Raw genomic sequence first — 25,254 nt, forward strand, 5'->3', positions numbered from 1 at the left:
TGAAAGTTCTATCTTTAGGTTACTGTTGTTATAACTTACCTGTTTGTAAAATATTATTAAGTTAACATTTTATAACAGATTTTAAATTTATGTTATGTTAATGTATAACCTACCACTCAATATAAGTTATGTACTTTTGCAAAAAATCAGATTACCATTTTAGAAAATGAATCAAAAATTTTATACACACGTTAATTTACAATGCTTGCTGTCGTGAGATATCAGATTTTGTAAATGTGTTGGGTTAAAAACAAAATAAAAATTTAGGGTAACAAATAAAATTTTCAATTTACTTATACGAAATATTGTTTAACTTCATATTTTTATGAAAAACGATTTAAAAAGAAACGACTGTGTGTGATTGTGATTTAATATATTATTGGTCACACTATTGGGTAAAAGTATTTTAAACAGCAACGACTGTGTGGTTAAAGTATTCCCCTTCTGTGTTTGTAACAATGGCCCAATTGTCTTCTTCTATGTCGTATTTGTGGATCGATTTGACTCTTCGGTTGTCGTTGCCTAACCTATGGTAAACACCGTATTAATTTAACTTGCATAGAGATACTTTTATACAGTAGAGTTATAGGCTTGCATGAATTTTGTGTTGCAAATTAAAGAATGATTTGCCATACTCGCCACAGTTGCCAAAGCGGAACTTACATTTTCAGATTGTTTTTAGGAAACCAAAATAATTATATTTTTACGTTTAATTTAATCTATATAAATCATAAATCAATAAAAAAATGTTATCTTCCCATTAAGAAGCTTATTTTTAGACTTTTTATTATTTTAAGGTGGTCTTGCAAACCTGTGATTTTAATTAATATATATTAAAATAAAACTTACCCTCCAACAATGTAGATCTTGTTTTGAATCAAACAATCCGAAAAACCACTTCTTTCTGTAATCATGTCTGTAAGGTTAGTCCATACGTCACCGATGACGTCATATTTTTCAGTTGATTTTAAAGATTTTTTGCTATCGTAGCCACCTTGAAATTAAAATCATATAATTTTTTTTATTAAAAATTGTTGCATTGTTTTCGTAAAAGCTAGCATATATGCTAGCACAAAGCGTTTTTTGTATCAACGGTATGGACTGTAGGATCAAAAATATTTATGTTATCGCCTTGCCCTAATATTTTAATAAAATTAATTAACATTTAAAATTATGAAATATTGGTAGAACAACGATAAATACGTACCCATGACATATATTGCGTCATCGGTTGCTGTAGCAACAAACCACTTGCGTGCAGTTTGTAGGGAGGCGGTGAATCCCCATTCGTTTTCCCTTGGATTGTATTTCTCGACTGTGTTGGTTACTCCATTGCCATCATGCCCACCGATTGCACATAAATAACCTGATAAATAATTAAATAACACAATAAAAATGTTTTGTTGAAGCTAGGTGTAAGCTATTAAAGATATTTAATTAGTTGGTTATTTTTATGTAATTTCTCAGAATTTACTCGAAGTAGATTTAAATAGTTTAATTTTATATAAGGTTACATAACAATAATTTAAACCTTTTAGTTCAACTAGTTCGTGGCCATATCTTTTACTTTTCATGTCAGCTATTTCGTGCCAAATATTCAGTGTTTCCAAATAATATTCTCCAGATGACAAATGGTTTGGGTTTAAATATCCCCCAATGACAAAAATTATTCCTGTTAAAAATAAAATTGTAAATTAATATTATGTTGAATCGCCAACTAAATGTTAAACATAGTTTAGCTTAGTTTGTATTTTATGTTTTTATTGTTATAAAAAAATTAAATTAAAGAATTGCAATAATTAATAAACTTTTATTACCGTTAACGACTGCTGCTCCTGCAACAAATCTTACTGTGTTCATTGATTTAACTTGCTCCCAGATTAAGGCGTTTTCCTTTATGTTCGTTCTATAAACTGTAGCAAGTGAGGTTTTTCCATCGTCAGCTTTTCCACTGATGACGTAAACAAAATCGTTCAACGTCACGCATCGGTGACCTATTCTACCCTCCGAAAGTTCCTGTTAGGTTTATTTTTAGAAAAAATTAAGAATTCACGGCTTACCGAAATAAAAATTTGATAAATTAATTTATCATGGTCGACCTGTAATTGAGTAAACATGTTGGAAGGAATGTTATATTGAGTAACTTTGTTGTAAAGATCATTTCCACCGATGATAAGTAAGTTTTCTGTTGCCCAGTGATAAAAAAAAATTGATTCAATTTTGTTAAAATAACACTTAAGTTAGTTATAATCTTATCTTTATTTGATACACCCTTCATCGCTTCACAAACTGAATTTAAATAACTGGGATTTGTTTTTATAAATTCCTAAAATAAATAATTGAACATAATCAACAAAGTGTATAAATACTAAACTCCATAAATAAAATTGTATAATTACAAACCTCTTGTGCAACAAAATTGCCAAGAAACTGAAAAGAAAGTTCATAAAGTTTCAAATCCACTTTCTCCAAGATTTCAAGGAAGCGATCCTTACGTTCGTCGAACTTAAACTTGATCTATTCAACAACAACTTTGTACAAAGTCGTCTTATTAATCTGTATAACACATAACATTAACAACATTCATCTTTCAAATCTGTCAATTATATACAAATTTAAAAAAAAAAATTTAGAAAATAAAATATTCTTTACAATGTATACATGGTCATGTTTTTACATCTCTTTCTGCAAATATTGACAGATTTTACCTTCTATTTGCAAATATTCAGCAGCATCAAGCAATTGGCAAACATTGGTGACGTTTATTTTAACTTCTCCGTTGTAAATATAATCAATAACTGATCCCATGGATGTTGCGTCAATTCTTTCAACTTCCACTGAAGCAGATAATTTTTCTTTCATCTTAAAAAGTATAACTTCATTTTTACGCCAATTTTAAATATTCAAAAGTCAAATACGGTTAATATATCAAAATGTTAAACATAAACTGAGGTTTAGCATAAGTTTTAAATAGTAAACGCAAATGTTAACTTACTGGAACGTCAAAAGCTGCTTCAAAGTAGAGACTGTTGCAAGCCAAGACCATTTTGTTTGCTGGAATTGATACACCCCCACACGTAATAGTGACGTCATTAAAGTTTTCTCGTTTTCTGCAAACCATATATCATAATAAACTTAAATAACCGTCTCACTTACAAATATAATTATAATATTTTTAACTTACCTGGCTGCATAAGCATTTAGATCAGGTTTGATTTTTCTCACATACTTGATTTCACCAATATCGGTCGTTTCTTCGATAGAAATAATGTTGTCCATAATGTTTCTAACTGTTACCCAAACTAAACTTTAACTTGTATTTAAAAACCTATATAAGTAATATAATGGTAAGATACGCTTTATGTGTTGACTGTGGTGGTATGCGTTATGGCTGAATAACTTAAATGGGAGAGAACAGTATCGCTTGGTACGACAAATACAACCTTGTTTGCTTTCATGACTAAAGTTTTATGTTTTCTTTGTTTACATTTAAATGTACACTTGGTTTAAAGTCTAAGGTTTTAAATATATTTAGATCATAAAATAAAAAGCCAAAAATTTAAGATTTATCCATAAAATTATATTTAAAGCAGCTTAACTTTATACAGTATATTTTCAAAACATTAAATTAAAGAATAACAAATATCACTTTTCTTTTAGAAGTATAAATAAAATAATTGATGTTCAAGATATTATTAGCCTAAAATGCACAAAAATTACTATTATTCTTGCTACCATACCTTAAAGTTTTTATTCCATTTTTTGATAATGAATGCGAAAAGTTGCATTTGCAGTAATAGCAAGAATAGTTGTTATACAAGTATTAGTAGAATCATGTTTTTAAAATGTAGTTTATCATTTTGTATTTGTTAACTTTTTACTTTTATGCGAATCAAGCTTCTTTGAAAAATTATTGCTAAATTAATATTAGTGGTGAAATCGTGTCAAAAATTATTTTTAAAAAAATATTATTTTTTTTGATTAAATTAAATTTTCAATAAAACAATTTTTTTATCAATGAATAATTCCAACACTAGCAATAGGTTTAAATAGGTAATTTTGTACCAAAATAATTAAACTTAAACCTTATGAAACAATTTATAAAGAGATTTAGTTCAAACAACAAAGTTGTCTAAATTTATTACTGATTGAAGATGTTGTAGAGAAGTGCCAAGCTAGTGTTCTTACTATACAATGTTGCCAAAGTTAAAACGTAATCAGAAATAAAACTAAAAAGAAACGATAGTGCTACAACGAAAGTTTTCTTCTGTATTTGTAACAACGGACCAAGTATCTTTATCTGTGTCGTATTTGTGGATTGAATCAACTTCTTCTTTTCCAAACCTTAGATAATATAAACTTGAGACTTAAAAGTATATAGTCAAAGTTTTAAGGATTAAAGGTTTAAAAAGTGTAGTATCTTACCCTCCAACGATGTAGATCTTGTTTTGAATCAAGCAACCCGAAAAGATAAATCTTCCAGTAATCATGTCTGTAAGGTTGGTCCATACGTCACCGATGACGTCATATTTTTCAGTTGATTTTAATCTGTTTGTGTCATTTAAACCTCCTTTAAATAACAAAAATTAAGAAATAAAACCAAATTACTTCTACTACTTTTAATATTTTTTATACCCATGACGTAAATTGCGTCATCGGTTGCTGTAGCAACAAAAAATAAGCGTGCATTGTTTAGAGGAGCGGTAAATTCCCATTCGTTTTTTATTGGATTGTATTTCTCGACTGTGTTGGTTACTTTATCGAAGTTATTTCCGCCAATCGCATATAAATAACCTAAGTAAAAATAAACTTATTGTTAAATTTTAAATATTTGAACTTATTCAGTTCTTTGATTTGTTTGCGTTCAGCCTGTAATGTCTATTATAAAGTCACCTTAACCATCTTTTTGTTTGATTTAGTTGTCAAAGAAATTTTTGTTAGGAATATTTTTAATTTTTTAAGTGTAAGCCATAAATTTTATGTTGAAGCCTTCTTTGCATATAATGAATGTTAATAACTCTAAAAAGTGTTTTCATTTGTGCATTGATCCAGTTGGACCAGTTTAAAGTATAAACTCCTTATTGTTAATAGCTTTTGCTAACAAAGTTTATATACACTTCAATACAATTTAAATCACTTTAAAATTGGTAAGATAAATTCCTGCATACCCATTAATTGAACAAGCTCATTACTATGACGTCGATCCATACACATGTCGCTTATGTAGTTCCAAGCGTTCATTGCTGGTGAGTAACATTCGCCACTAGGTACATAAACTGAATCAGCTCCCACTACGAATATCAGTCCTTCAAAACAAAAATTATCTTTATACAAACATATAAAAAATTGCCAGTTAATAAACAAACCGTTCAAAATGGTAGCTGCCATCGAATATCTAGCATTATTCATTGACCTAATCTTCTCCCAAGTTCGAAAATTCTCCTTTATGTTCATTCTATAAACTGTAGCAACAGGCGTTTCTTTGTATAGACCACCGATGACGTAAACAAAATTGTTTAACGTCACGCATTGGTGAAGATGTTTGCCTTCTGGAAGTGCCTTATACCGAATATGAGTTTTAGATAATTTACATTTTTGTTATTTCTTTTTTTTGTGATTTTTTTCTGTAAATTACTAATTAGGTCTTTACCTGTAGTTGAGTAAACTTGTTGGAAGGAATGTTGTATTGAGTAACTTTATTTTCACGATCAGTTCCACCGATGATAAGCAAGTTTTCTGTTGCAAGATAAATAAGAATAAACTTTTGCATTAAGTTGATTAAAATTTATGTAATTTTACCTTTAGATGATTTAATTGATAAAACTTTCATTGCTTCACAAACTTTTTCCATATAAGTATGATTTTTCTGGATACATTTCTAAAGTATATAATGAATGGTTATTTGCTAATAACAACTTTGTATTTTGTTTAAAACAAACCTCTTGTGCAACAACGTTGTTAAGAAACGGCAAAGAAAGTTCACAAAATTGTAAATCCACTTTCTTCAAAACTTCAAGGAAACGATCCTTACGTTCGTCCAATTTAAACTTGATCCATTCAACAACAGCTTTGTACAAATTTGTCTTGTTAATCTAAATAAAACCATTCATAAATTTAAAAGGTATAGGTTAAAAAAAACACACAGAGAAAAGAATAATATTGATTTACAAGCCAGCGTAATTGAATAGAAAACGCAAAACAAAATTCTTCTTCTGTTAATTCCTTGTATTCATCACGTGATAGAATCGGCCCTAGGTTGTCCCGGAGAAACGATTTGACCTCATTGGTCAGTTTGTCGCTATGGTAATGATCAGCAACAAAACGAAATTGAAAACAATTCTTAAAAGTAATAGTTTTGCTTAAAAATGAAGTGCATTCATCTTTTAGATCTGCAAAAGATAAAAAAAGCAAGTTTTCCAAACAATATGTTTTTGCAATGTTATTATAAAATTATTAGTCTGTTATAAATTATTTTTTTCTTGCAAACATTTACAGTTCACCTTCTATTTTCAAATATTCAGCAGCATCAAGCAATGGGAAAACATTGGTGACGTTTATTTTGACTTCTCCGTTGTAAATATAATCAATAACTGATCTCATGGATGTTGCGTCAATTCTTTCAACTTCCACTGAAGCAGAATATTTTTCTTTCTTTAAAATATTTTATGTAAGAAAGTTTACATAACTTAACATTATATTGTGCAAGATTTTACTTTCCGTTGAAGAACGTAAATAAATTATAAAAAACGACCTCTTATGCTAAATTATTGATAATTTCAATATTTTTAAATAACATAAATTTTATAAAAGAACTATGTTTAAAATTGATTTCTAATTATACTTACTGGAACGTCAAAAGCTGCTTCAAAGTAGAGACTGTTGCAAGCCAAAACCATTTTGTTTGCTGGGATTGATACACCCCCACACGTAATAGTGACGTCATCAAACAATGACCTTTTACTATAAAACAATTTCGTTATCAGTATGTTTAAACCAAAGTATATATATAAACACAAGTAGTTTAACACGTGACCGGAAATAAAATTAGAAGATCAAAATGGGTCTTAAAAATGCATTACAGGTATAGGAAAAAACACGAATATCACGTTTTACAAGAATTCCTTACGTAGAAATCTAAAAATTTCACCGGAATTCCATTTTAATAATATTTTAACATTTTTACGCGCAGTTTTTTTCGTGTAGTGTTGTTATTAAATAGATATATACTTAAAATAAAAGTAAAAAAGAAATAAAATAATAAAAAAATGTCTAAAATGTTGTTTACTAAACATTATTACGTCATAAAACACATTGTTGTATGAATAGAAATTGGGGACAAACTTAAATAATACTCAGGGCATGCGACAATTTTTTATTTTTAATAAAAATTTTTGCGAAAAAAAGTGTCAAAATATTAGTATAATGAAATTCTGGTTAAATTTTTAGGTGCCCATGTTAGAAATTTTCGCAAATCAAAATATTCGTGTTTTTTTCTATACCTGTAATGCATTTCTAAGACCCATTTTTGCCTCCTTGAATCGGAAAAAATGACGTAACAATCCGGTTGAATCAGTTGTACTACTTGTGTTTATATATATACTTTGGTTTAAACTAAAACCTTAACATTATAACTTACCTGGCTGCATAAGCATTTAGATCAGGACTCGCTTTTCTTACATACTTGATTTCACCAATGTCAGTTGGTGGTTCTATTATAACGTTAGCCATAATTTACGAACTGTAATTAACTGAGTTCTAAACTGCATTTAAATATTTACAACAGTTATATATTAGTAGGCAGTGATAATATTGTGGACTAAAGTAATAAAATTTATTGCCTAATCCGATCAAATAAATGTAAGAGAACAGTTTCGCTTGGTACGAAAAACATAAAGTTGTTTGTTTTGTATTTGACGTCTGTTGTAAGAAATCTATATAAAACTATTTTAAATATAATAACAATATACTTTTTTCATACCAAAATTTAATGCACTATTGTTTGTATTCTATGCTACATTTATTATTTTAACATTTATCCAATACAACAAATTTCATGTTAGAATACAGTATACTAACTACATAGCTAAAATTTTGTTTCCTATTCTTACAATAAATAACTTTACCGTTGTACAAAATAAATCATAAACATTTTTAAAATAATTATTTTTGGCATTTAGCTCTAACTTTTATTTGGGAATCTTGTGACATTAATATAAGACTTATGACATTAAGTTTTATTTTTGAGATATCAGATTTTGTAAATGTGTTTGGTTAAAAATAAAATAAAAATTCTTTTTTTAAAGAAATGATGTTTAAATTAAGCTTTGTTAAAAAAATTTAAAAAGGAACAACTGTGTGGTTGTAGTAACCTTCTTCTGTGTTTGTAACAATAACCCACTTGTCTTCTTCTAAGTCGTATTTGTGGATCGATTCGACTGTTTGTTTTTTGTTGTCTAATCTATGGTAATAACACTGTATTACTACAAACCGTGCATTTTTTAAATTTTTTTAAGTTGTTATAAAGAGCCTTTAAATTTTTGATTCATTTTAAAAACATATTAAAATAAAACTTACCCTCCAACGATGTAGATCTTTTTTTGAATCAAACAACCCGAAAATGCATAGGTCTCAGCAATCATGTCGGTAAGGTTGGTCCATACGTCACCGAAAACGTCATATTTTTCAACTGATATTAAGGAATTTTCGCCGTCGTTGCCTCCTTGAACGTAAAAATATTTATATTATAAAATAATTAGAGAAATTTTTTTACTGTTTTAAAATAATACCAACCCAATACGTGAATTGCGTCATCAGTTGCCGTAGCAACAAACCACTTGCGTGCAGTTTGTAGGGAGGCGGTGAATCCCCATTTGTTTTCCCTAGGATTGTATATCTCGACTGTGTTGGTTACTTTATTGTCATCATCACCACCAATTGCATATAAATAACCTGATAAATAATTAAATAACACAATAAAAATGTTTTGTTGAAGCTAGGTGTAAGGTTTTTGATGTTTATTATTTTCAATATTTTTTGAAAATTAAATTGTTATTAACACAGACATTTTTTTAAGGTTCTAACGGCATTTTGTGATTCAGTGTCAACCGTATTACAGTGCTTTATTTACAACACTTACAAAATTGCAAAACCCACTAAAATAGCTGTTTAAAGATATTTTATCCGTTGATTATTTTTATGTAATTTGTCAGAATTTACTCGAAGTATATTTAAATAGTTTAATTTTATATAAGGTTACATAACAATAATTTATACCTTTAAGTTCAACTAGTTCGTGGCCATATCTTTTACTTTTCATGTCAGCTATTTTGTTCCAAATATTCAGTGTTTCCAAATAATATTCTCCAGATGACAAATAATTTAGGTTTGAATATCCTCCAGTTACAAAAATTATTCCTGTTATAATAAAATTGTAAATTTATATTATGTTAAATCGCCAACTAAATGTAAAACATAATTTATAGCATAGTTTGTTATTTATGATCTTATTGTTATAAAAAAAATTAAATTAAAGAATTGCATTAATTAATAAAATTTCATAACCGTTAACGACTGCTGCTCCTGCAAGACATCTAACTGTGCTCATTGATTTAACTTGCTCCCAAATTGGGGAATTTCCCTCCAGGTTCATTCTATAAACTGTAGCAAGTATGGTTTTACCATCGTCAGCCTGCCCACCAATGACGTAAACAAAATCGTTCAACGTCACGCATCGGGGAGATCTTCTGCCTTCTGGAAGTTCCTATATAAAAATTTCTTGTTTTGCATTTAAAAAAAAATTTTCAATGCCTTTCTTTTTAATTCTAAAACTGTTTATTAGTTTTTACTTGTAGTTGAATAAACTTGTTGGATGGAATGTTGTATTGAGTAACTTTATTTTCACGATTATTTCCACCAATTATAAGTAAATTTTCTGTTGCCCAGTGATAAAAAAACGTTTGTTTTAATATTGTTAAAATAACACATAAGTTAGTTATAATCTTACCTTTACTTGATATACCCTTCATCGCTTCACAAACTGAATTTAAATAACTAAGATTTGTTTTTATAAATTCCTAAAATAAATAATTGAACATAATCAACAAAGTGTATAAGTACTAAACTCTAATTTTAAAATTGTATAATTACAAACCTCTTGTGCAACAACATTGTTCAGAAACTGTAAAGAAAGTTCACAAAGTTTTAAATCCACTTTCTCCAAAACTTCAAGGAAGCGATTTTTACGTTCGTCGAATTTAAACTTGATCCATTCAACAACAGCTTTGTACAAAGTCGTTTTCTTGGTCTTTACCAAAAACACAAAAAAAATAAAATAGTTTTATTTTTACAATAAGTATAGTTACGTTTATCTTAAAAACCTTTATTACATTTTAACCACATGGTTTAGCAATTACCAAGATTTTTTGTAAATTTAAATTTAACAAAACCCAGCAAAGTTAAAACAGTTAACATCAAATTACAACTAGCATTATTGCAAACTGAAAACATAAAACAAAAATCGTCTTCTGTCAGTTTTTTATACTCATCACGTGACAGAATCTTATCAAAGTTGTTGCGCATAAATGCTTTGACGTCATTGCGAAGATTGTCGCTATGGTAACGAACAGCCAATAAGCGAAGATTAAAGCAGTTTTTGCAAGTAATTGCTTTTTGCAAATAGGAAAAGCATTTATCCTTTAGATCTGTAAAAAGCTTTAAAATTTTTTTTAGATCTGTAAAAAGCTTTTAAAAGCTTTAAAAGCTAAAAAAAAATAATTAAAATTAAAAAAGTATAATGTTAAGTATTAACAAGATAACGGTTAAGCCTGTATAAACATTTTACATTACTTACAATATTTTCTAAAAAAATACCTCGTTTTCTAAACTAATCCAAACCACACAACAAATTTTTTATTGTACTAACCATTGGCATAAACCTAAACGTTTATACTTTGCATAATCACAATTTTTGCTGTTATGTAAAAACAGTTTTGTTTATTGTAAGCCAGTTATAAATAGAACTACTGTTTTTTTGCAAATTTTTTTTGCAAAGTTAAAAAACTCTCACCTTCTATTTGCAAATATTCAGCAGCATCAAGCAATTGGCAAACATTGGTGACGTTTATTTTGACTTCTCCGTTGTAAATATAATCGATAACTGATCTCATGGATGTTGCGTCAATTCTTTCTACTTCCACCGAACCTGAATATCTTTCTCTCATCTGAAAACATCAGTTTTTTTTATTTATTCTAATTAACATTTTAAACTTTATCCAGCAATCAAATACGGTCGGTATTTTTAACCTTTAAATATAAACCTTTAAATGCATATTAATATATATATAGGTTTTGTTGATATACCGGAACGTCAAAAGCTGCTTCAAAGTAGAGACTGTTGCAAGCCAAAACCATTTTGTTTGCTGGGATTGATACAACCCCACACTTAATAGTGACGTCATTAAAGTTTTTTCGTTTTCTAAAAAATACAAGTTATTAGTATTAACAGTAATTTCCGTTTTACCTTAAAAATACTTTTTAACATTTAACTTACCTGGCTGCATAAGCATTTAGATCAGGTTTAGTTGTTCTAACATACTTGATTTCACCAATATTGGTCGTTCTTTCAATAGAAATTAAGTTGTCCATGATTTTTCTAACTGGTTTTACAAACTAAACTTAAAACTTGTATTTGAAAACTTATATTGAATCGGTATACGCTGCCTTTGTTAACTGTGGTTTTATGGCTGAATAACTTAAATGTGAGGGAGCAGTATCTCTTGGTACGACAAACACAACCTTGTTTGCTTTGTATAACCGTATTTCTTTTTTTGCTTACTTTTAAACATTTCTTATTGTTCCTTTGTATGATTGCCCATAATACCTAATATTTTATAAATCATACAAAGAATAGCAATCCATTTTAGTTTTGTATATTTTTATCATATTTAATCCGTTTTAATTGTATATAGTTTAATTCCAAAAATTCTTATTAAAAATAACACATATTGCCTAGGCTGAACAACTTAAAGGTAAGAAAACAGTATTGTTTTTGTTTGTTATAAAAAACACAGCCTTGTTGTTGTTGTTGTTGTTATATATTTGTGTTGTTGTTGGTTGTATATTTAAATCTAATTACGGATAGAAATAAAATTAAGATTGGTTAATAAAAAAATTAAATTTAACGTTGTTTTATTGAAAAATACTACAAATCGCTTACGGATACTGTTTAATTGCTTAAGAAACAGTTAACCAAACATACAATTTGTAAAAACTACATACGATATTCCATATTAATACCCCATATTACCAAAAACTTTAATTTTTTTTATATTACAAAAATAAAATTAACACAAAAATTTTAAAATATATTTAGTTGTACCAAGAGTTTGTTTTAGGTGGTTTGATAACTTTTGAAATAATCAAATTTTATCAAAAACTTAGAGGATTTCTATTTTCTTAAATTTCACGCATCGCTAAAACGTCACGTGACTTATTTATTTTCAGTTTTAATAAATATTTTGATGTTGTTATTTTTTTAAACCTTAAGAACTCGTTTTTTTTGTTTTAAAATAAATTCAAATGTAAAGTAAGGTATGTATAATGTTTTATTACGTACAACTTTCTTGTATTGAAAATGAATAACAAATAAATCTTATTTTTGATCGGTTTGACTTGACGTTTAGGTTTTATTTATATTTTTTATCTTCAGATCTTTATCCTCGATGTGGGAAAATTGACTTTACAACCTTAACATGAAGAACATAAGTCATCCCGACCCAGTCTCGAGTAACTATGACAGTTTGGGATATTAGAATACAAATTCTCGAAATTAATTATGGTGTCGATTGTTTATTTTTTCAGCACACTGTTTTTGTGGCGCGTTACTCACGTTACTTAAGGTCTTCTTTATCAGAGTAGTGGAAATCGAACCCTGAACCTCATGTAGTGATGACAAAAGCTCTATCAGTGATCACTACATTACGCTGCCAGTTTTATTATTGTTAGATGACAGACAACAGTCAACCTAGCTTGACAGTCTACCAAGCAATTATTCTGTCATATTAATGACAATCTGACAATTTTAATATGACCAGATGACCAAGACAGATTATACAAATGTCATCTTGTTGTATATACTAAATTTGTCATCTTGTTGTATATACTAAAGGCTATCTTCATTTACTTTAGATACTAACTGAATAAGTTTAAAAACTTTAAGTAAAGATGAAAGCTCCAAACATCCCAATTGATGGAAATTATAATGCTAAAACTGCAAAGGTTTGATATATTAATAAAAAGAGGATCACGTTAGCTGTCCGTAACTTAACAAAAAAAGGTTACGTTCTCAAAACCAGTGAATTTAGGAGTTGCGTAATATTTACGAGATAGCTCTCTTGCAATGTAACCTATGCGAATAAATAATAAACAATAAATAATAAACATTAGCTATAAATTACTACATTTTAGTGTAATATAATTTAATTAAACTGTAATACAGTTTAATCAAACAGTTATAAGTTCGATTATGTCCCAAATTAGGCAGTACGCTTGTTGATAAACAATAGTCGTCAGGCAAGACCTATTGTTTTATGTTTGCGACTTTACTGAACACCGACGGTTGTTTTGCCGACATCATCTTAGTCTTCAAATATATATACCCTTACCCCAACCCTATCTAAGTTTGTTGTTAGAGAGAACCACACAAAACGAAAAAGGCGTTGCGTAGGAAAGTTACGTACAAGCTACGAGTAAATTTGGGAGGTACGTAGTAGTGTTTATCAGTTTTGTCTGGGTCAGACAGTTAACGTGAACCCAATTTTCTGCCTAAAGTTAAAAACAAACTAAAAATATCAAAAGCACGTTTTCTTATTTAAGCCTAGTTACTTTTAAAGTGAGTTAACAGCCTTTTATTAAATGTAGTAACCAATAGCTCGCCCTACGGTTGGGATTTTTAGAATTTTTTCAGTCCTTATTTTTTTATTAATTTTTTATTAACAATAAAATGTTCTATAAAAAAAAGTTCTAAAATTATTCATAAATTTAATACACACATTAATTTACAATGCTTGCTGTCGTGGTAAATTGTAGCCTAACTGCATCAGTAATAATATTATTATGAGGTGTTTTTTTTACCTTATCAGATTGGAACTTATAATGTTACAGCATGTACCAATAAATTAAAGGTAATTCATATTTAAAGGTTAAGTTTGGGAAACTGTTTTAATTAGTGCCACTTGATTGTTAGTCAAACATGGTCTAATTTATTTTGAATAACCTTTGTCATAAAACTTTTTTTTTAACACAAATTCGAAGCAATTCACATATAAAAAACAAGCCAAAAAATATTTCGTTATACTATCATACAATAAAAGTGTGCCACAACTTTGAAAAATACAAAGGATAAAGTTGAATCTAAATACTTTCACATGTAGTAAAAAATAAAGTCATTGAAATAAAGATTTTTTTAATTAAAACACATTTAAATTTGTTTTAAATCTACGACCTCAATACTAATTAGTTTCAAGTTTTAAAAAGAAACGACTGTGTGGTTGTAGTAACCTTCTTCTGTGTTTGTAACAATGACCCAATTGTCTTCTTCTATGTCGTATTTATGGATCGATTTGACTGCTTGTTTTTTGTTGTCTAATCTATGGTAATAACACTGTATTATTACAAACCGTGCCTTTTTAAAATAATTTAAAAAACTTATAAAGAACCTTTAAATTTTTGCTTAATTTGTTAAAAATATTAAAATAAAACTTACCCTCCAACGATGTAGATCTTGTTTTGAATCAAACAACCCGAAAAACTATCTCTTTCAGTAATCATGTCTGTAAGGTTGGTCCATACGTCTCCGATGACGTCATATTTTTCAATTGATTTTAAAGTTTTTTTGCCATTATGACCACCTTGATATTTAAATTATATTTTAAATTAACAAATTTTGCTATGGTTTTTACCAAACATAAATCTGTTTTAGGTTATCACCTTAAGAAAAATTAATTTTTGTCTGCCTTAATATTTTTATAAAATTAATACCATTTTAACACTTTAAAGGTTATAAAAATTTGAGAGTATAACGATAATTACTCACCCATGACGTAAATTGCGTCATCGGTTGCCGTAGCAACAAACCACTTGCGTGCTGTTTGTAGGGAGACGGTGAATTCCCATTTGTTTTCCCTTGGATTGTATTTTTCGACTGTGTTGGTTACACCATTGTCATCAGTTCCACCGATCGCATATAAATAACCTGATAAATAATTAAATAACACAATAAAAATGTTTTGTTGGAGCTAAGTGTAAGCTATTAAAGATATTTAATTAGTTGGTTATTTTTATGTAATTTCTCAGAATTTACTCGAAGTTGATTTAAATAGTTTTATTTTCTATAAGGTCACATAACAACATTTAAACCTTTAAGTTCAACTAGTTCGTGTCCAAATCTTGGACTTTTCATGTCAGCTATTTTGTTCCAAATATTCAGGGCTTCCAAATAATATTCTCCAGATAACAAATGGTTTGGGTGCAAAAATCCCCCAGTTACAAATATTAATCCTGTTAAAAATAAAATTGTAAATTTATATTATGTTAACCCGTAAACTAAATGTAAAACATAGTTTAGCATAGTTTGTAATTTATGTTTTTATTGTTATAAAAAAAATTAAATTAAAGAATTGCATTAATTAATAAACTTTTATTACCGTTAACGACTGCTGCTCCTGCAACAAATACTGTGTTCATTGATTTAACTTGCTCCCAAGTGAAGGCGTTTTCCTTTGTGTTCGTTCTATAAACTGTAGCAAGTGAGGTTTTTCCATCGTCAGCTTTTCCACCGATGACGTAAACAAAATCGTTCAACGTCACGCATCGGTGACCTATTCTACCCTCCGGAAGTTCCTGTTAGGTTTATTTTTAGAAAAAATTAAGAATTCACGGCTTACCGAAATAAAAATTTGATAAATTAATTTATCATGGTCGACCTGTAATTGGGTGAACTTGTTGGAAGGAATGTTGTATTGAGTAACTTTGTTGCGATGATCATCTCCACCGATGATAAGTAAATTTTCTGTTGCCCAGTGATAAAAAAACGTTTGTTTTAATATTGTTAAAATAACACATAAGTTAGTTATAATCTTACCTTTATTTGATATACCCTTCATCGCTTCACAAACTGAATTTAAATAACTGAGATTTGTTTTTATAAATTCCTAAAATAAATAATTGAACATAAACAACAAAGTGTATAAATACTAAACTTCAATATTAAAATTGTATAATTACAAACCTCTTGTGCAACAACATTGCTTAGAAACTGTAAAGAAAGTTCACAAAGTTTTAAATCTACTTTCTCCAAAACTTCAAGGAAGCGATCCTTACGTTCGTCGAATTTAAACTTGATCCATTCAACAACAGCTCTGTACAAAGTCGTCTTGTCAATCTGTATAACACATGACATTTACAACTTTCAGTTAGTTTTCACATTAATTTTAAGTATATTAATTTACAATTTTGTTTAATTGAATGGAAAACGCGAAACAAAATTCTTCCTCAGTCAACTCTTTATACTCATCACGTGATACAATTTTAGCAATGTTGTCTCGCATGAACGATTCGACGTCATTACCCAGTTTGTTGTTATGGTAACGATCAGCGATAAAGCGATATTTAAAACAATTCTTGAAAGTAATTGCTTCGCTTAAAAATGAAATGCATTCATCTTTTAAATCTGTCAATTATATACAAATTAAAAAAAAAATCTTTTAAAAATTACATATAATTTAAAATGTATACATGGTCATGTTTTTGTATTATTTTATGCAAATATTAACAAAGTCAATAAATACTCAATAAATACTGACAAATAAATACTCTATAAATACTGACAAAGTTCACCTTCTATTTGCAAATATTCAGCAGCATCGAGCAATTGACAAACATTGGTGACGTTTATTTTAATTTCTCCGTTGTAAATATAATCAATAACCGATCTCATGGATGTTGCGTCAATTCTTTCAACTTCCACCGAACCTGAATATCTTTCTTTCATCTAAAAAGTATAACTTAATTTTTTACGCTAACTTTAAATATTCAAAAGGCAAATATGGTTAAAATATTAAAATGTTAAATATAAACTGAGGTTTAGTCTAAGTTTTAAATAGTAAACGCAAATGTTAACTTACCGGAACGTCAAAAGCTGCTTCAAAATAGAGACTGTTGCAAGCCAAAACCATTTTGTTTGCTGGGATTGATACACCCTCACACGTAATAGTGACGTCATTAAAGTTTTCTCGTTTTCTGAAAACATTATATCATAATAAACTTAAATAACCGTCTCACTTATAAAATAATTATTTATAATTTTTTAACTAACCTGGCTGCATAAGCATTTAGATCAGGTTTGGTTTTTCTTACATACTTGATTTCACCAATATCGGTCGTTCCTTCGATAGAAATAATGTTGTCCATGATATTAAATGTAACTACCCAAACTAAACTTTAACTTGTATTTGAAAACGTATGTAAGTAATATAATGGTAAAGATACGCTTAACTTGTTGACTGTGGTGATATGCGTTATGGCCGAATAACTTAAATGTGAGAGAACAGTATCGCTTGGTACGACAAATACAACCTTGTTTGCTTTCATGACTAAAGTTTTATGTTTTCTTTGTTGACATTTAAATGTACTTGGTTTAAAGTCTAAGGTTTTAAATATATTTAGATCATAAAATAAAAAGCCAAAGATTTAAGATTTATTCATAAAGTTATATTTAAAGCAGCTTAACTTTATACAGTATATTTTTAAAACATCAAATTAAAAAAATAACAAATATCACTTTTCATTTAGAAGTATAAATAAAATAACTGATGTTCAAGATATTATCAGCCTAAAATGCATAAAAACGCTATTACTATTTTTCTACCATAACTTAAAGTTTTATAACTATTACTTCCTTTGTTATATTCATATTAAGCTATATTTAGCCATGAGTTGTTCTGATGTGATGAATAAACTTGAGCTAATATTTGCTTTTTCTACCTTTTAATAATGAATGCAAAAAGTTCCATTTGTAGTAATAGCAAGAATAATTGTGGTTATAGTACAGGTCATAGTAGCATCATGTATTTTAAATGTAGTTTATCTTTTTGTATTTGTTAACTTTTTACTTTTATCCAAATCAAGATTCTTTGAGAAATTATTACTTAATTAATTTGAGTGGTGAAATAATGCTAAAATTGTTTAAAAAAAATATTATTTTGATTTGATTAAGTTAAATTTTTAATAAAACAATTTTTTTCATCAATGAATAATTCCAACACTAGCAATTAGCTTTAAATAGGTTATTTTGTACCACAATAATTTAAATTAAACCTCATGAAAAAATTTATAAAAAGATTTAGTTCTAACAACAAAGTTGTCTAAATTTATTACTGATTGAAGATGTTGTAGAGAAGTGCTAAGCTAGTGTTCTTACTATACAATGTTGCCAAAGTTAAAACGTAATCAGAAATAAAACTAAAAAGAAACAATAGTGTTGGAGTTAAAGTTTTCTTCTGTATTTGTAACAACGGCCCAAGTATCTTTAACTGTGTCGTATTTGTGGATTGAATCAGCTTCTCCTTGTCTAACTCTTGGATAATATAAACTTAAGACTTGAAACTATATAGTCAAAGTTTTAAGAATTAAAGATTTTAGAATTGCAGCAACTTACCCTCCAACGATGTAAATCCTGTTTTGAATCAAGCAACCCGAAAAACCAATTCTCTCAGTAATCATGTCTGTAAGGTTAGTCCATACGTCACTGATGACGTCATATTTTTCAATTGATTTGTATTTGTTTGCCTCATTCAAACCTCCTTTAAATTATAAAAAATTAAGAAATAAAACCAAATTACTTCTAATACTTTTAATATTGTTAATACCCATGACGTAAATTGCGTCATCAGTTGCCGTAGCAACAAACAACAAGCGTGCATTGTTTAGAGGTGCGGTAAATTCCCATTCGTTTTTTATTGGATTGTATTTCTCGACTGAGTTAAATGCTTCATTGCCATCAGTTCCACCGATCGCATATAAATAACCTGGTAAAATAAACTTATTGTTAAATTTTAAATATTTGAAATTATTCAGTGCCTTAATTTGTTTGCGTTCAGCCTGTAATGTCTATTATAAAGTCACCTTAACAATCTTTTAGTTTGATTTAGTTGTCAAAGAAGTTTTTGTTAACAATATTTTTAATTTTTTAAGTGTAAGCCATACATTTTATGTTGAAGCCTTCTTTGTATATATTAAATGTAAATAACTCTAAAAAGTGTTTTTATTTGTGCATTGGTCGAGTTGGACCAGTTTAAGGTATAAACTCCTTATTGTTAATAGCTTTTTCTAACAAAGTTTATATACACTTGTCAACACAAATCAAGTCACTTTGAAATAAATGCGATAAATTCCTGCATACCCATTAATTGAACAAGCTCATTACTATGACGTTGATCCATACACATGTCGCTTATGTAGTACCAAGCGTTCATTTCTGGAGAGTAACATTCGCCACTGGGTTTATAAACTGTACCAGCTCCCACCACGAATATCAATCCTTCAAAACAAAATATTCTAAAAATTATCTTTATACATACATATAAAAAATTGCCAGTTAATAAACGAACCCTCCAAAACGGTGGCTCCCATCGAATATCTAGCATTATTCATTGACCTAATCTTCTCCCAAGTTGGAAAATTCTCCTTTATGTTTATTCTATAAACTGTAGCAACAGGCGTTTCTTTGTATAGACCACCGATGACGTAAACAAAGTCGTTTAACGTCACGCATTGGTGAAGGGCTTTGCCTTCTGGAAGTGCCTTATACCGAATATGAGTTTTAGATAATTTACATTTTTGTTATTTCTTTTTTTTGTGATTTTTTTCTGTAAATTACTAATTAGGGGTTTACCTGTAGTTGAGTAAACTTGTTGGAAGGAATGTTGTATTGAGTAACTTTATTTTCACGATCTGTTCCACCGATGATAAGCAAGTTTTCTGTTGCAAGATAAATAAGATAATCTTTTGCATTAAGTAGATTAAAATTTATGTAATTTTACCTTCAGATGATTTAATTGATAAAACTTTCATTGCTTCACAAACTTTTTCCATATAAGTATGATTTTTCTGGATACATTTCTAAAGTAGATTATGAATGGTTATTAGCTAATAACAACTTTGTATTTTGTTTAAAACAAACCTCTTGTGCAACAACATTGTTAAGAAACGGCAAAGAAAGTTCACAAAATTTTAAATTCACTTTCTTCAAAACATCAAGAAAGCGATCTTTACGTTCGTCGAATTTAAACTTGATCCATTCAACAACAGCTTTGTACAAATTTGTCTTGTTAATCTAAATAAAACCATTCATAAATTTAAAAGGTATAGGTTAAAAAACACACAGAGAAAAGAATAATATTGATTTACAAGCCAGCGTAATTGAACAGAAAACGCAAAACAAAATTCTTCTTCTGTTAATTCCTTGTACTCATCACGTGATAGAATCGGCCCTAGGTTGTCCCGGAGAAACGATTTGACCTCATTGGCCAGTTTGTCGCTATGGTAATGATCAGCAACAAAACGAAATTGAAAACAATTTTTAAAAGTAATAGTTTTGCTTAAAAATGAAATGCATTCATCTTTTAGATCTGCAAAGGATAAAAAAAGCAAGTTTTCCGAACAATATGGTTTTGCAATGTAATTATAAAATTATTCGTATGTTATAAATTATTTTTTTCTTGCAAACATTTACAGTTCACCTTCTATTTTCAAATATTCAGCAGCATCAAGCAATGGGAAAACATTAGTGACGTTTATTTTAACTTCTCCGTTGTAAATATAATCAATAACTGATCTCATGGATGTTGCGTCAATTCTTTCAACTTCCACTGAAGCAGAATATTTTTCTTTCTTTAAAATATTTTATGTAAGAAAGTTTACATAACTTAACATTATATTGTGCAAGATTTTACTTTCCGTTAAAGAACGTAAATTAATTATAAAAAAACGATCTCTTATGCTAAATTATTGATAATTTCAATATTTTTAAATAACATAAATTTTAGAAAAGAACCATGTTTAAAATTAATTTCTAATTATACTTACTGGAACGTCAAAAGCTGCTTCAAAGTAGAGACTGTTGCAAGACAAAACCATTTTATTTGCTGGGATTGATACACCCCCACACGTAATAGTGACGTCATCAAACATTGACCTTTTACTATAAAACAACTTAATAATTAGCATGTTTTAACTGAAACCTTATTATAACTTACCTGGCTGCATAAGCATTTAGATCAGGACTCGCTTTTCTTACATACTTAATTTCACTAATATTGGTTGGTGGTTCTATTATAACTTTAGCCATAATTTACGAACTGTAATTAACTGAGTTCTAAACTGCATTTAAATATTTACAACAGTTATATATTAGTAGGCAGTGATAATATTGTGGACTATAGTGATAAAATTTATTGCCTAATCTGGTCAATTAAATGTGAGAGAACAGTTTCGCTTGGTACGAAAGACATAAAGTTGTTTGTTTTGTATTTGACGTCTGTTGTAAGAAATCTATATAAAACTATTTTAAACATAATAACTATATTTTTTTTCATACCAAAATTTAATGCACTATTGTTTGTATTCTATGCTACATTTATTATTTTAACATTTATCCAATACAACAAATTTCATGTTAGAATACAATATATTAACTACGTACCTAAAATTTTGTTACCTATTCTTACAATAAATAACTTTACCGTTGTACAAAATAAATCATAAACATTTTTAAAATAATTATTTTTGGCATTTAGCTCTAACTTTTATTTGGGAATCTTGTGACATTAATATAAGACTTATGACATTAAGTTTTATTTTTGAGATATCAGATTTTGTAAATGTGTTTGGTTAAAAATAAAATAAAAATTCTTTTTTTAAAGAAATGATGTTTAAATTAAGCTTTGTTAAAAAAATTTAAAAAGGAACAACTGTGTGGTTGCAGTATTCTTCTTCTGTGTTTGCAACAATGACCCAATTGTCTTCTTCTATGTCGTATTTGTGGATCGATTTGACTATTTGCTTATTGTTGTCTAATCTATGATAATAACACTATATTATTACAAACCGTGCATTTTTTAAATTTTTTAAAGTTATTATAAAGAGCCTTTAAAAACATATTAAAATAAAACTTACCCTCCAACGATGTAGATCTTGCTTTGAATCAAACAACCCGAAAAACAATCTTTTTCAGTAATCATGTCTGTAAGGTTGATCCATACGTCACCGATGACGTCATATTTTTCAGTTGATTTTAATCTGTTATCTCCGTCGTAACCTCCTTAAACGTAAAAATATTTGTATTATAAAATAATTCACCGTTTTTTAATGTTTTAAAATAATACCCACCCATGACGTAAATTGCGTCATCGGTTGCCGTAGCAACAAACCACTTGCGTGCAGTTTGTAGGGAGGCGGTGAATCCCCATTCGTTTTTCTTCGGATTGTATTTCTCGACTGTGTTGGTTACTTTTTTGCGAATAATTCCACCGATTGCGTATAAATAACCTGATTAAAAATAATGTTATTAAACTTTTTAAACGAGTATGGTATAGTATCTGTACTATTGTTTTTCTTTTACAAAATAAATATATCATAAAGTTGGGTAAAACTTGGTCGAATTTATTGTTATTTAGTATTTTTTTCACAAATAAATTTAAAATATTAAATGTTTATTTTGTTTTTAAAACTTATACTTTTAACCTCTTAATTTAACCATCTCGTGTCTATATCTACGACTTTTCATGTCAGCTATTTGGTTCCAAATATTCAGGGTTTCCAAATAATATTCTCCAGATGACAAATGATTTGGATGCAAATATCCACCAGTTACAAATATTAGTCCTGATTAAAGAATGTTATTTTTTTATAATACAAGATTATTGTTTAAACTTTAGTTTTAATTCTTAAGATTTATTTTAAATGTATTTTATATTACCATTGAAAGAAGTAGCTCCCGCTAAGTCTCTTACAGTGTTCATTGATTTAACCTGCTCCCAAGTTGAGGGATCTTCCTTCATATTCATTCTATAAACTGTAGCAAGTGAGGTTTCACCATCGCTAGCCTCTTCACCGATGACGTAAACAAAATCATTCAGTGTCACGCAACGGTGATACCTTCTGCCTTCTGGGAGATTCTGTAAAATATAAAATATCGATTTAAACACCGATTTTACATTCTATTATTTTTATTTTTGTTATAAATTATCTAGTTAGAAGTTATGCATACGTGTAGTTGAGTAAATTTGTTGGAAGGAATGTTGTATTGAGTAACTTTGTTACGACGACCATCTCCACCGATGATAAGTAAGTTTTCTATTAAACAACCAAGCAAAAGTCACGTTCAATAAACCAGCATTTTACTATGACTTACTGCGTTTGCAATTTTTACAATAAGTTTAATATATAAATTTACCTTCATAGGATAAGTGTCTAATTGCGTCACAAACTTTTTCGATGTAAATGTGATTTCTCTGAATAAATTTCTAAAATAGATATAAGTTTATTATTTGCAAAAAAAACATTTTAATATTTTGTTTAAAACAAACCTCTTGTACAACAACATTGTTAAGAAACCGCAAAGAAAGTTCACTTAGTTTCAAATCCACTTTCTCCAAAACTTCAAGGAAGCGATCCTTACGTTCGTCGAACTTAAACTTGATCCATTCAACAACAGCTTTGTACAAAGTCGTTTTCTTGGTCTTTACCAAAAGCAAAAAAAATAAAATAGTTTTATTTTTACAATAAGTATAGTTACGTTTATCTTAAAAATCTTTATTACATTTTAACCAAATAGTTTGGCAATTACCAAGTTTTTTTTTAATTTAAATTTAACAAAACTCAAGTTAAAACAGTTAACATTAAATTACAACTTACATTATTGCAAACTGAATACATAAAACAAAAATCATCTTCCGTCAGCTCTTTATACTCATCACGTGACAGAATAATGCCAAAGTTGTTGCGCATGAATGCTTTGACGTTATTGCGAAGAGTGCCGCTATGGTAACGATCAGCCAATAGGCGAAGACTAAAGCAGTTTTGGCACGTGATTGCTTTTTCCAAATACGAAATGCATTTATCTTTTAGATCTTTAAAATTATTCACAAATACAATTTAACATGTAGTTTAAGTATATATAAGTTTTTTCCTATTACTAGGTTGAATTAAAAATCTTTATGCTTCTTCCACAATTAAGGTTAAAATATTTACTCAAGGTTACCTTCTATTTGCAAATATTCAGCGGCATCCAGCAATTGGCAAACATTAGTGACGTTTATTTTGACTTCTCCGTTGTAAATATAATCAATAACTGATCTCATGGATGTTGCGTCAATTCTTTCAACTTCCACTGAACCTGAATATCTTTCTTTCATCTAAAGAGTATTATTTTATTTAAATTACCAATACTATTAAGCTAATTTTTTATATTCAGTAATCAATTAAGGTTAAAATATCAAAATTTGAAATATAAACTAAAGTTAAGCTAAGTTTTAAATAATATACCCCAATGTGCACTTACTGAAACGTCAAAAGCTGCTTTGAAGTAGAGACTGTTGCAAGCCAAAACCATTTTGTTTGCTGGGATTGATACACCCCCACACTTAATAGTAACGTCATTAAAATTTAATCTATTTCTGCCAAAAATGAATATATCATTATAAACTTTAACTTATAAAATAATTTCACTTTTTTTAACTTACCTGGTTGCGTAAGCATTTAGATCAGGTTTGGTTGTTCTCACATACTTGATTTCACCAATATCGGTCGTTCCTTCGATAGAAATAACGTCGTCCATAATTTTGCTAACTTATATTATACTTATCTTAATTGTATAAACATGCCAATAGTAATAAAAGTTAACACTTAGTAGTTGACTTTGGTAATTAAATTAAATAAGTCTAAGTATTAAGCTACGTTGCACTTGTTGACTGTAGTGATTTGTTTTGAAAATGAATAACTTAAATGTAAGAGAACTGTATCGCTTGGTACGACCAACATAAACCTTGTTTTTTGTATTTGACGTCAGTTAAAATAAATTCCTTGTTCTAGCTTTACAGGATAAACTTTAACACAGGTGTTGAAGGTTTACGTTACAAATGTTTCACATTCACTTTGTATTGAAGTCCTATTAGTTTACTATTGTTTGAGGTAATCTTT

General features: G+C 28.5%; 6 protein-coding genes across 6 annotated transcripts; all 6 read right to left on the reverse strand.

The window, feature by feature from the left end:
• Nucleotides 1–209: 209 nt before the first annotated feature.
• On the reverse strand, nucleotides 210–2,544 carry LOC145741357 (uncharacterized). Its single transcript, XM_082558937.1, has 7 exons — nucleotides 2,404–2,544; nucleotides 2,100–2,185; nucleotides 1,818–2,016; nucleotides 1,532–1,672; nucleotides 1,208–1,366; nucleotides 850–994; nucleotides 210–527 (listed from the first exon to the last, which is right to left on the reverse strand). The coding sequence occupies exons 2-7, from the start codon at nucleotides 2,115–2,117 to the stop codon at nucleotides 407–409; spliced, it is 783 nt and encodes a 260-aa protein (XP_082415063.1). The 5' UTR covers nucleotides 2,118–2,185; nucleotides 2,404–2,544; the 3' UTR covers nucleotides 210–406.
• On the reverse strand, nucleotides 2,418–3,322 carry LOC145743185 (kelch-like protein 3). Its single transcript, XM_082561096.1, has 4 exons — nucleotides 3,185–3,322; nucleotides 2,996–3,110; nucleotides 2,709–2,862; nucleotides 2,418–2,556 (listed from the first exon to the last, which is right to left on the reverse strand). Exons 1-4 carry the CDS (start codon nucleotides 3,277–3,279, stop codon nucleotides 2,552–2,554), a joined length of 369 nt encoding a protein of 122 aa, XP_082417222.1. The 5' UTR covers nucleotides 3,280–3,322; the 3' UTR covers nucleotides 2,418–2,551.
• A 477-nt stretch (nucleotides 3,323–3,799) lies between these two features.
• Nucleotides 3,800–7,728, reverse strand: LOC145742641 (kelch-like protein 21). The gene is made up of 12 exons (XM_082560418.1): nucleotides 7,637–7,728; nucleotides 6,846–6,960; nucleotides 6,501–6,651; nucleotides 6,169–6,389; nucleotides 5,940–6,092; nucleotides 5,800–5,878; nucleotides 5,651–5,736; nucleotides 5,367–5,559; nucleotides 5,169–5,306; nucleotides 4,636–4,794; nucleotides 4,426–4,570; nucleotides 3,800–4,344 (listed from the first exon to the last, which is right to left on the reverse strand). The coding sequence occupies exons 1-12, from the start codon at nucleotides 7,726–7,728 to the stop codon at nucleotides 4,230–4,232; spliced, it is 1,647 nt and encodes a 548-aa protein (XP_082416544.1). The 3' UTR covers nucleotides 3,800–4,229.
• Nucleotides 7,729–8,076: 348 nt separating this feature from the next.
• On the reverse strand, nucleotides 8,077–11,717 carry LOC145742643 (kelch-like protein 12). Its single transcript, XM_082560419.1, has 12 exons — nucleotides 11,549–11,717; nucleotides 11,359–11,473; nucleotides 11,066–11,219; nucleotides 10,408–10,700; nucleotides 10,151–10,303; nucleotides 10,004–10,073; nucleotides 9,846–9,931; nucleotides 9,562–9,760; nucleotides 9,274–9,414; nucleotides 8,791–8,949; nucleotides 8,575–8,719; nucleotides 8,077–8,458 (listed from the first exon to the last, which is right to left on the reverse strand). The coding sequence occupies exons 1-12, from the start codon at nucleotides 11,641–11,643 to the stop codon at nucleotides 8,338–8,340; spliced, it is 1,731 nt and encodes a 576-aa protein (XP_082416545.1). The 5' UTR covers nucleotides 11,644–11,717; the 3' UTR covers nucleotides 8,077–8,337.
• A 2,363-nt stretch (nucleotides 11,718–14,080) lies between these two features.
• On the reverse strand, nucleotides 14,081–25,031 carry LOC145742644 (uncharacterized). Its single transcript, XM_082560420.1, has 33 exons — nucleotides 24,798–25,031; nucleotides 24,617–24,731; nucleotides 24,317–24,470; nucleotides 23,971–24,185; nucleotides 23,643–23,795; nucleotides 23,510–23,579; nucleotides 23,324–23,409; nucleotides 23,033–23,231; nucleotides 21,312–21,384; nucleotides 21,142–21,256; nucleotides 20,796–20,946; nucleotides 20,464–20,684; nucleotides 20,237–20,389; nucleotides 20,097–20,175; nucleotides 19,949–20,034; nucleotides 19,665–19,857; nucleotides 19,457–19,594; nucleotides 18,924–19,082; nucleotides 18,713–18,857; nucleotides 18,529–18,631; nucleotides 18,168–18,186; nucleotides 17,372–17,441; nucleotides 17,181–17,295; nucleotides 16,894–17,047; nucleotides 16,506–16,726; nucleotides 16,286–16,438; nucleotides 16,139–16,208; nucleotides 15,981–16,066; nucleotides 15,702–15,897; nucleotides 15,415–15,555; nucleotides 15,092–15,250; nucleotides 14,762–14,906; nucleotides 14,081–14,645 (listed from the first exon to the last, which is right to left on the reverse strand). Exons 1-33 carry the CDS (start codon nucleotides 24,890–24,892, stop codon nucleotides 14,525–14,527), a joined length of 4,353 nt encoding a protein of 1,450 aa, XP_082416546.1. The 5' UTR covers nucleotides 24,893–25,031; the 3' UTR covers nucleotides 14,081–14,524.
• LOC145741671 (uncharacterized) lies at nucleotides 21,757–23,012 on the reverse strand. Its single transcript, XM_082559297.1, has 4 exons — nucleotides 22,798–23,012; nucleotides 22,444–22,602; nucleotides 22,231–22,375; nucleotides 21,757–22,132 (listed from the first exon to the last, which is right to left on the reverse strand). Exons 1-4 carry the CDS (start codon nucleotides 22,838–22,840, stop codon nucleotides 22,012–22,014), a joined length of 468 nt encoding a protein of 155 aa, XP_082415423.1. The 5' UTR covers nucleotides 22,841–23,012; the 3' UTR covers nucleotides 21,757–22,011.
• Nucleotides 25,032–25,254: the final 223 nt, after the last annotated feature.

This window comes from Corella eumyota, chromosome 2, assembly GCF_963082875.1.
Source record: "Corella eumyota chromosome 2, kaCorEumy4.1, whole genome shotgun sequence".
NCBI lineage: Eukaryota > Metazoa > Chordata > Ascidiacea > Phlebobranchia > Corellidae > Corella > Corella eumyota.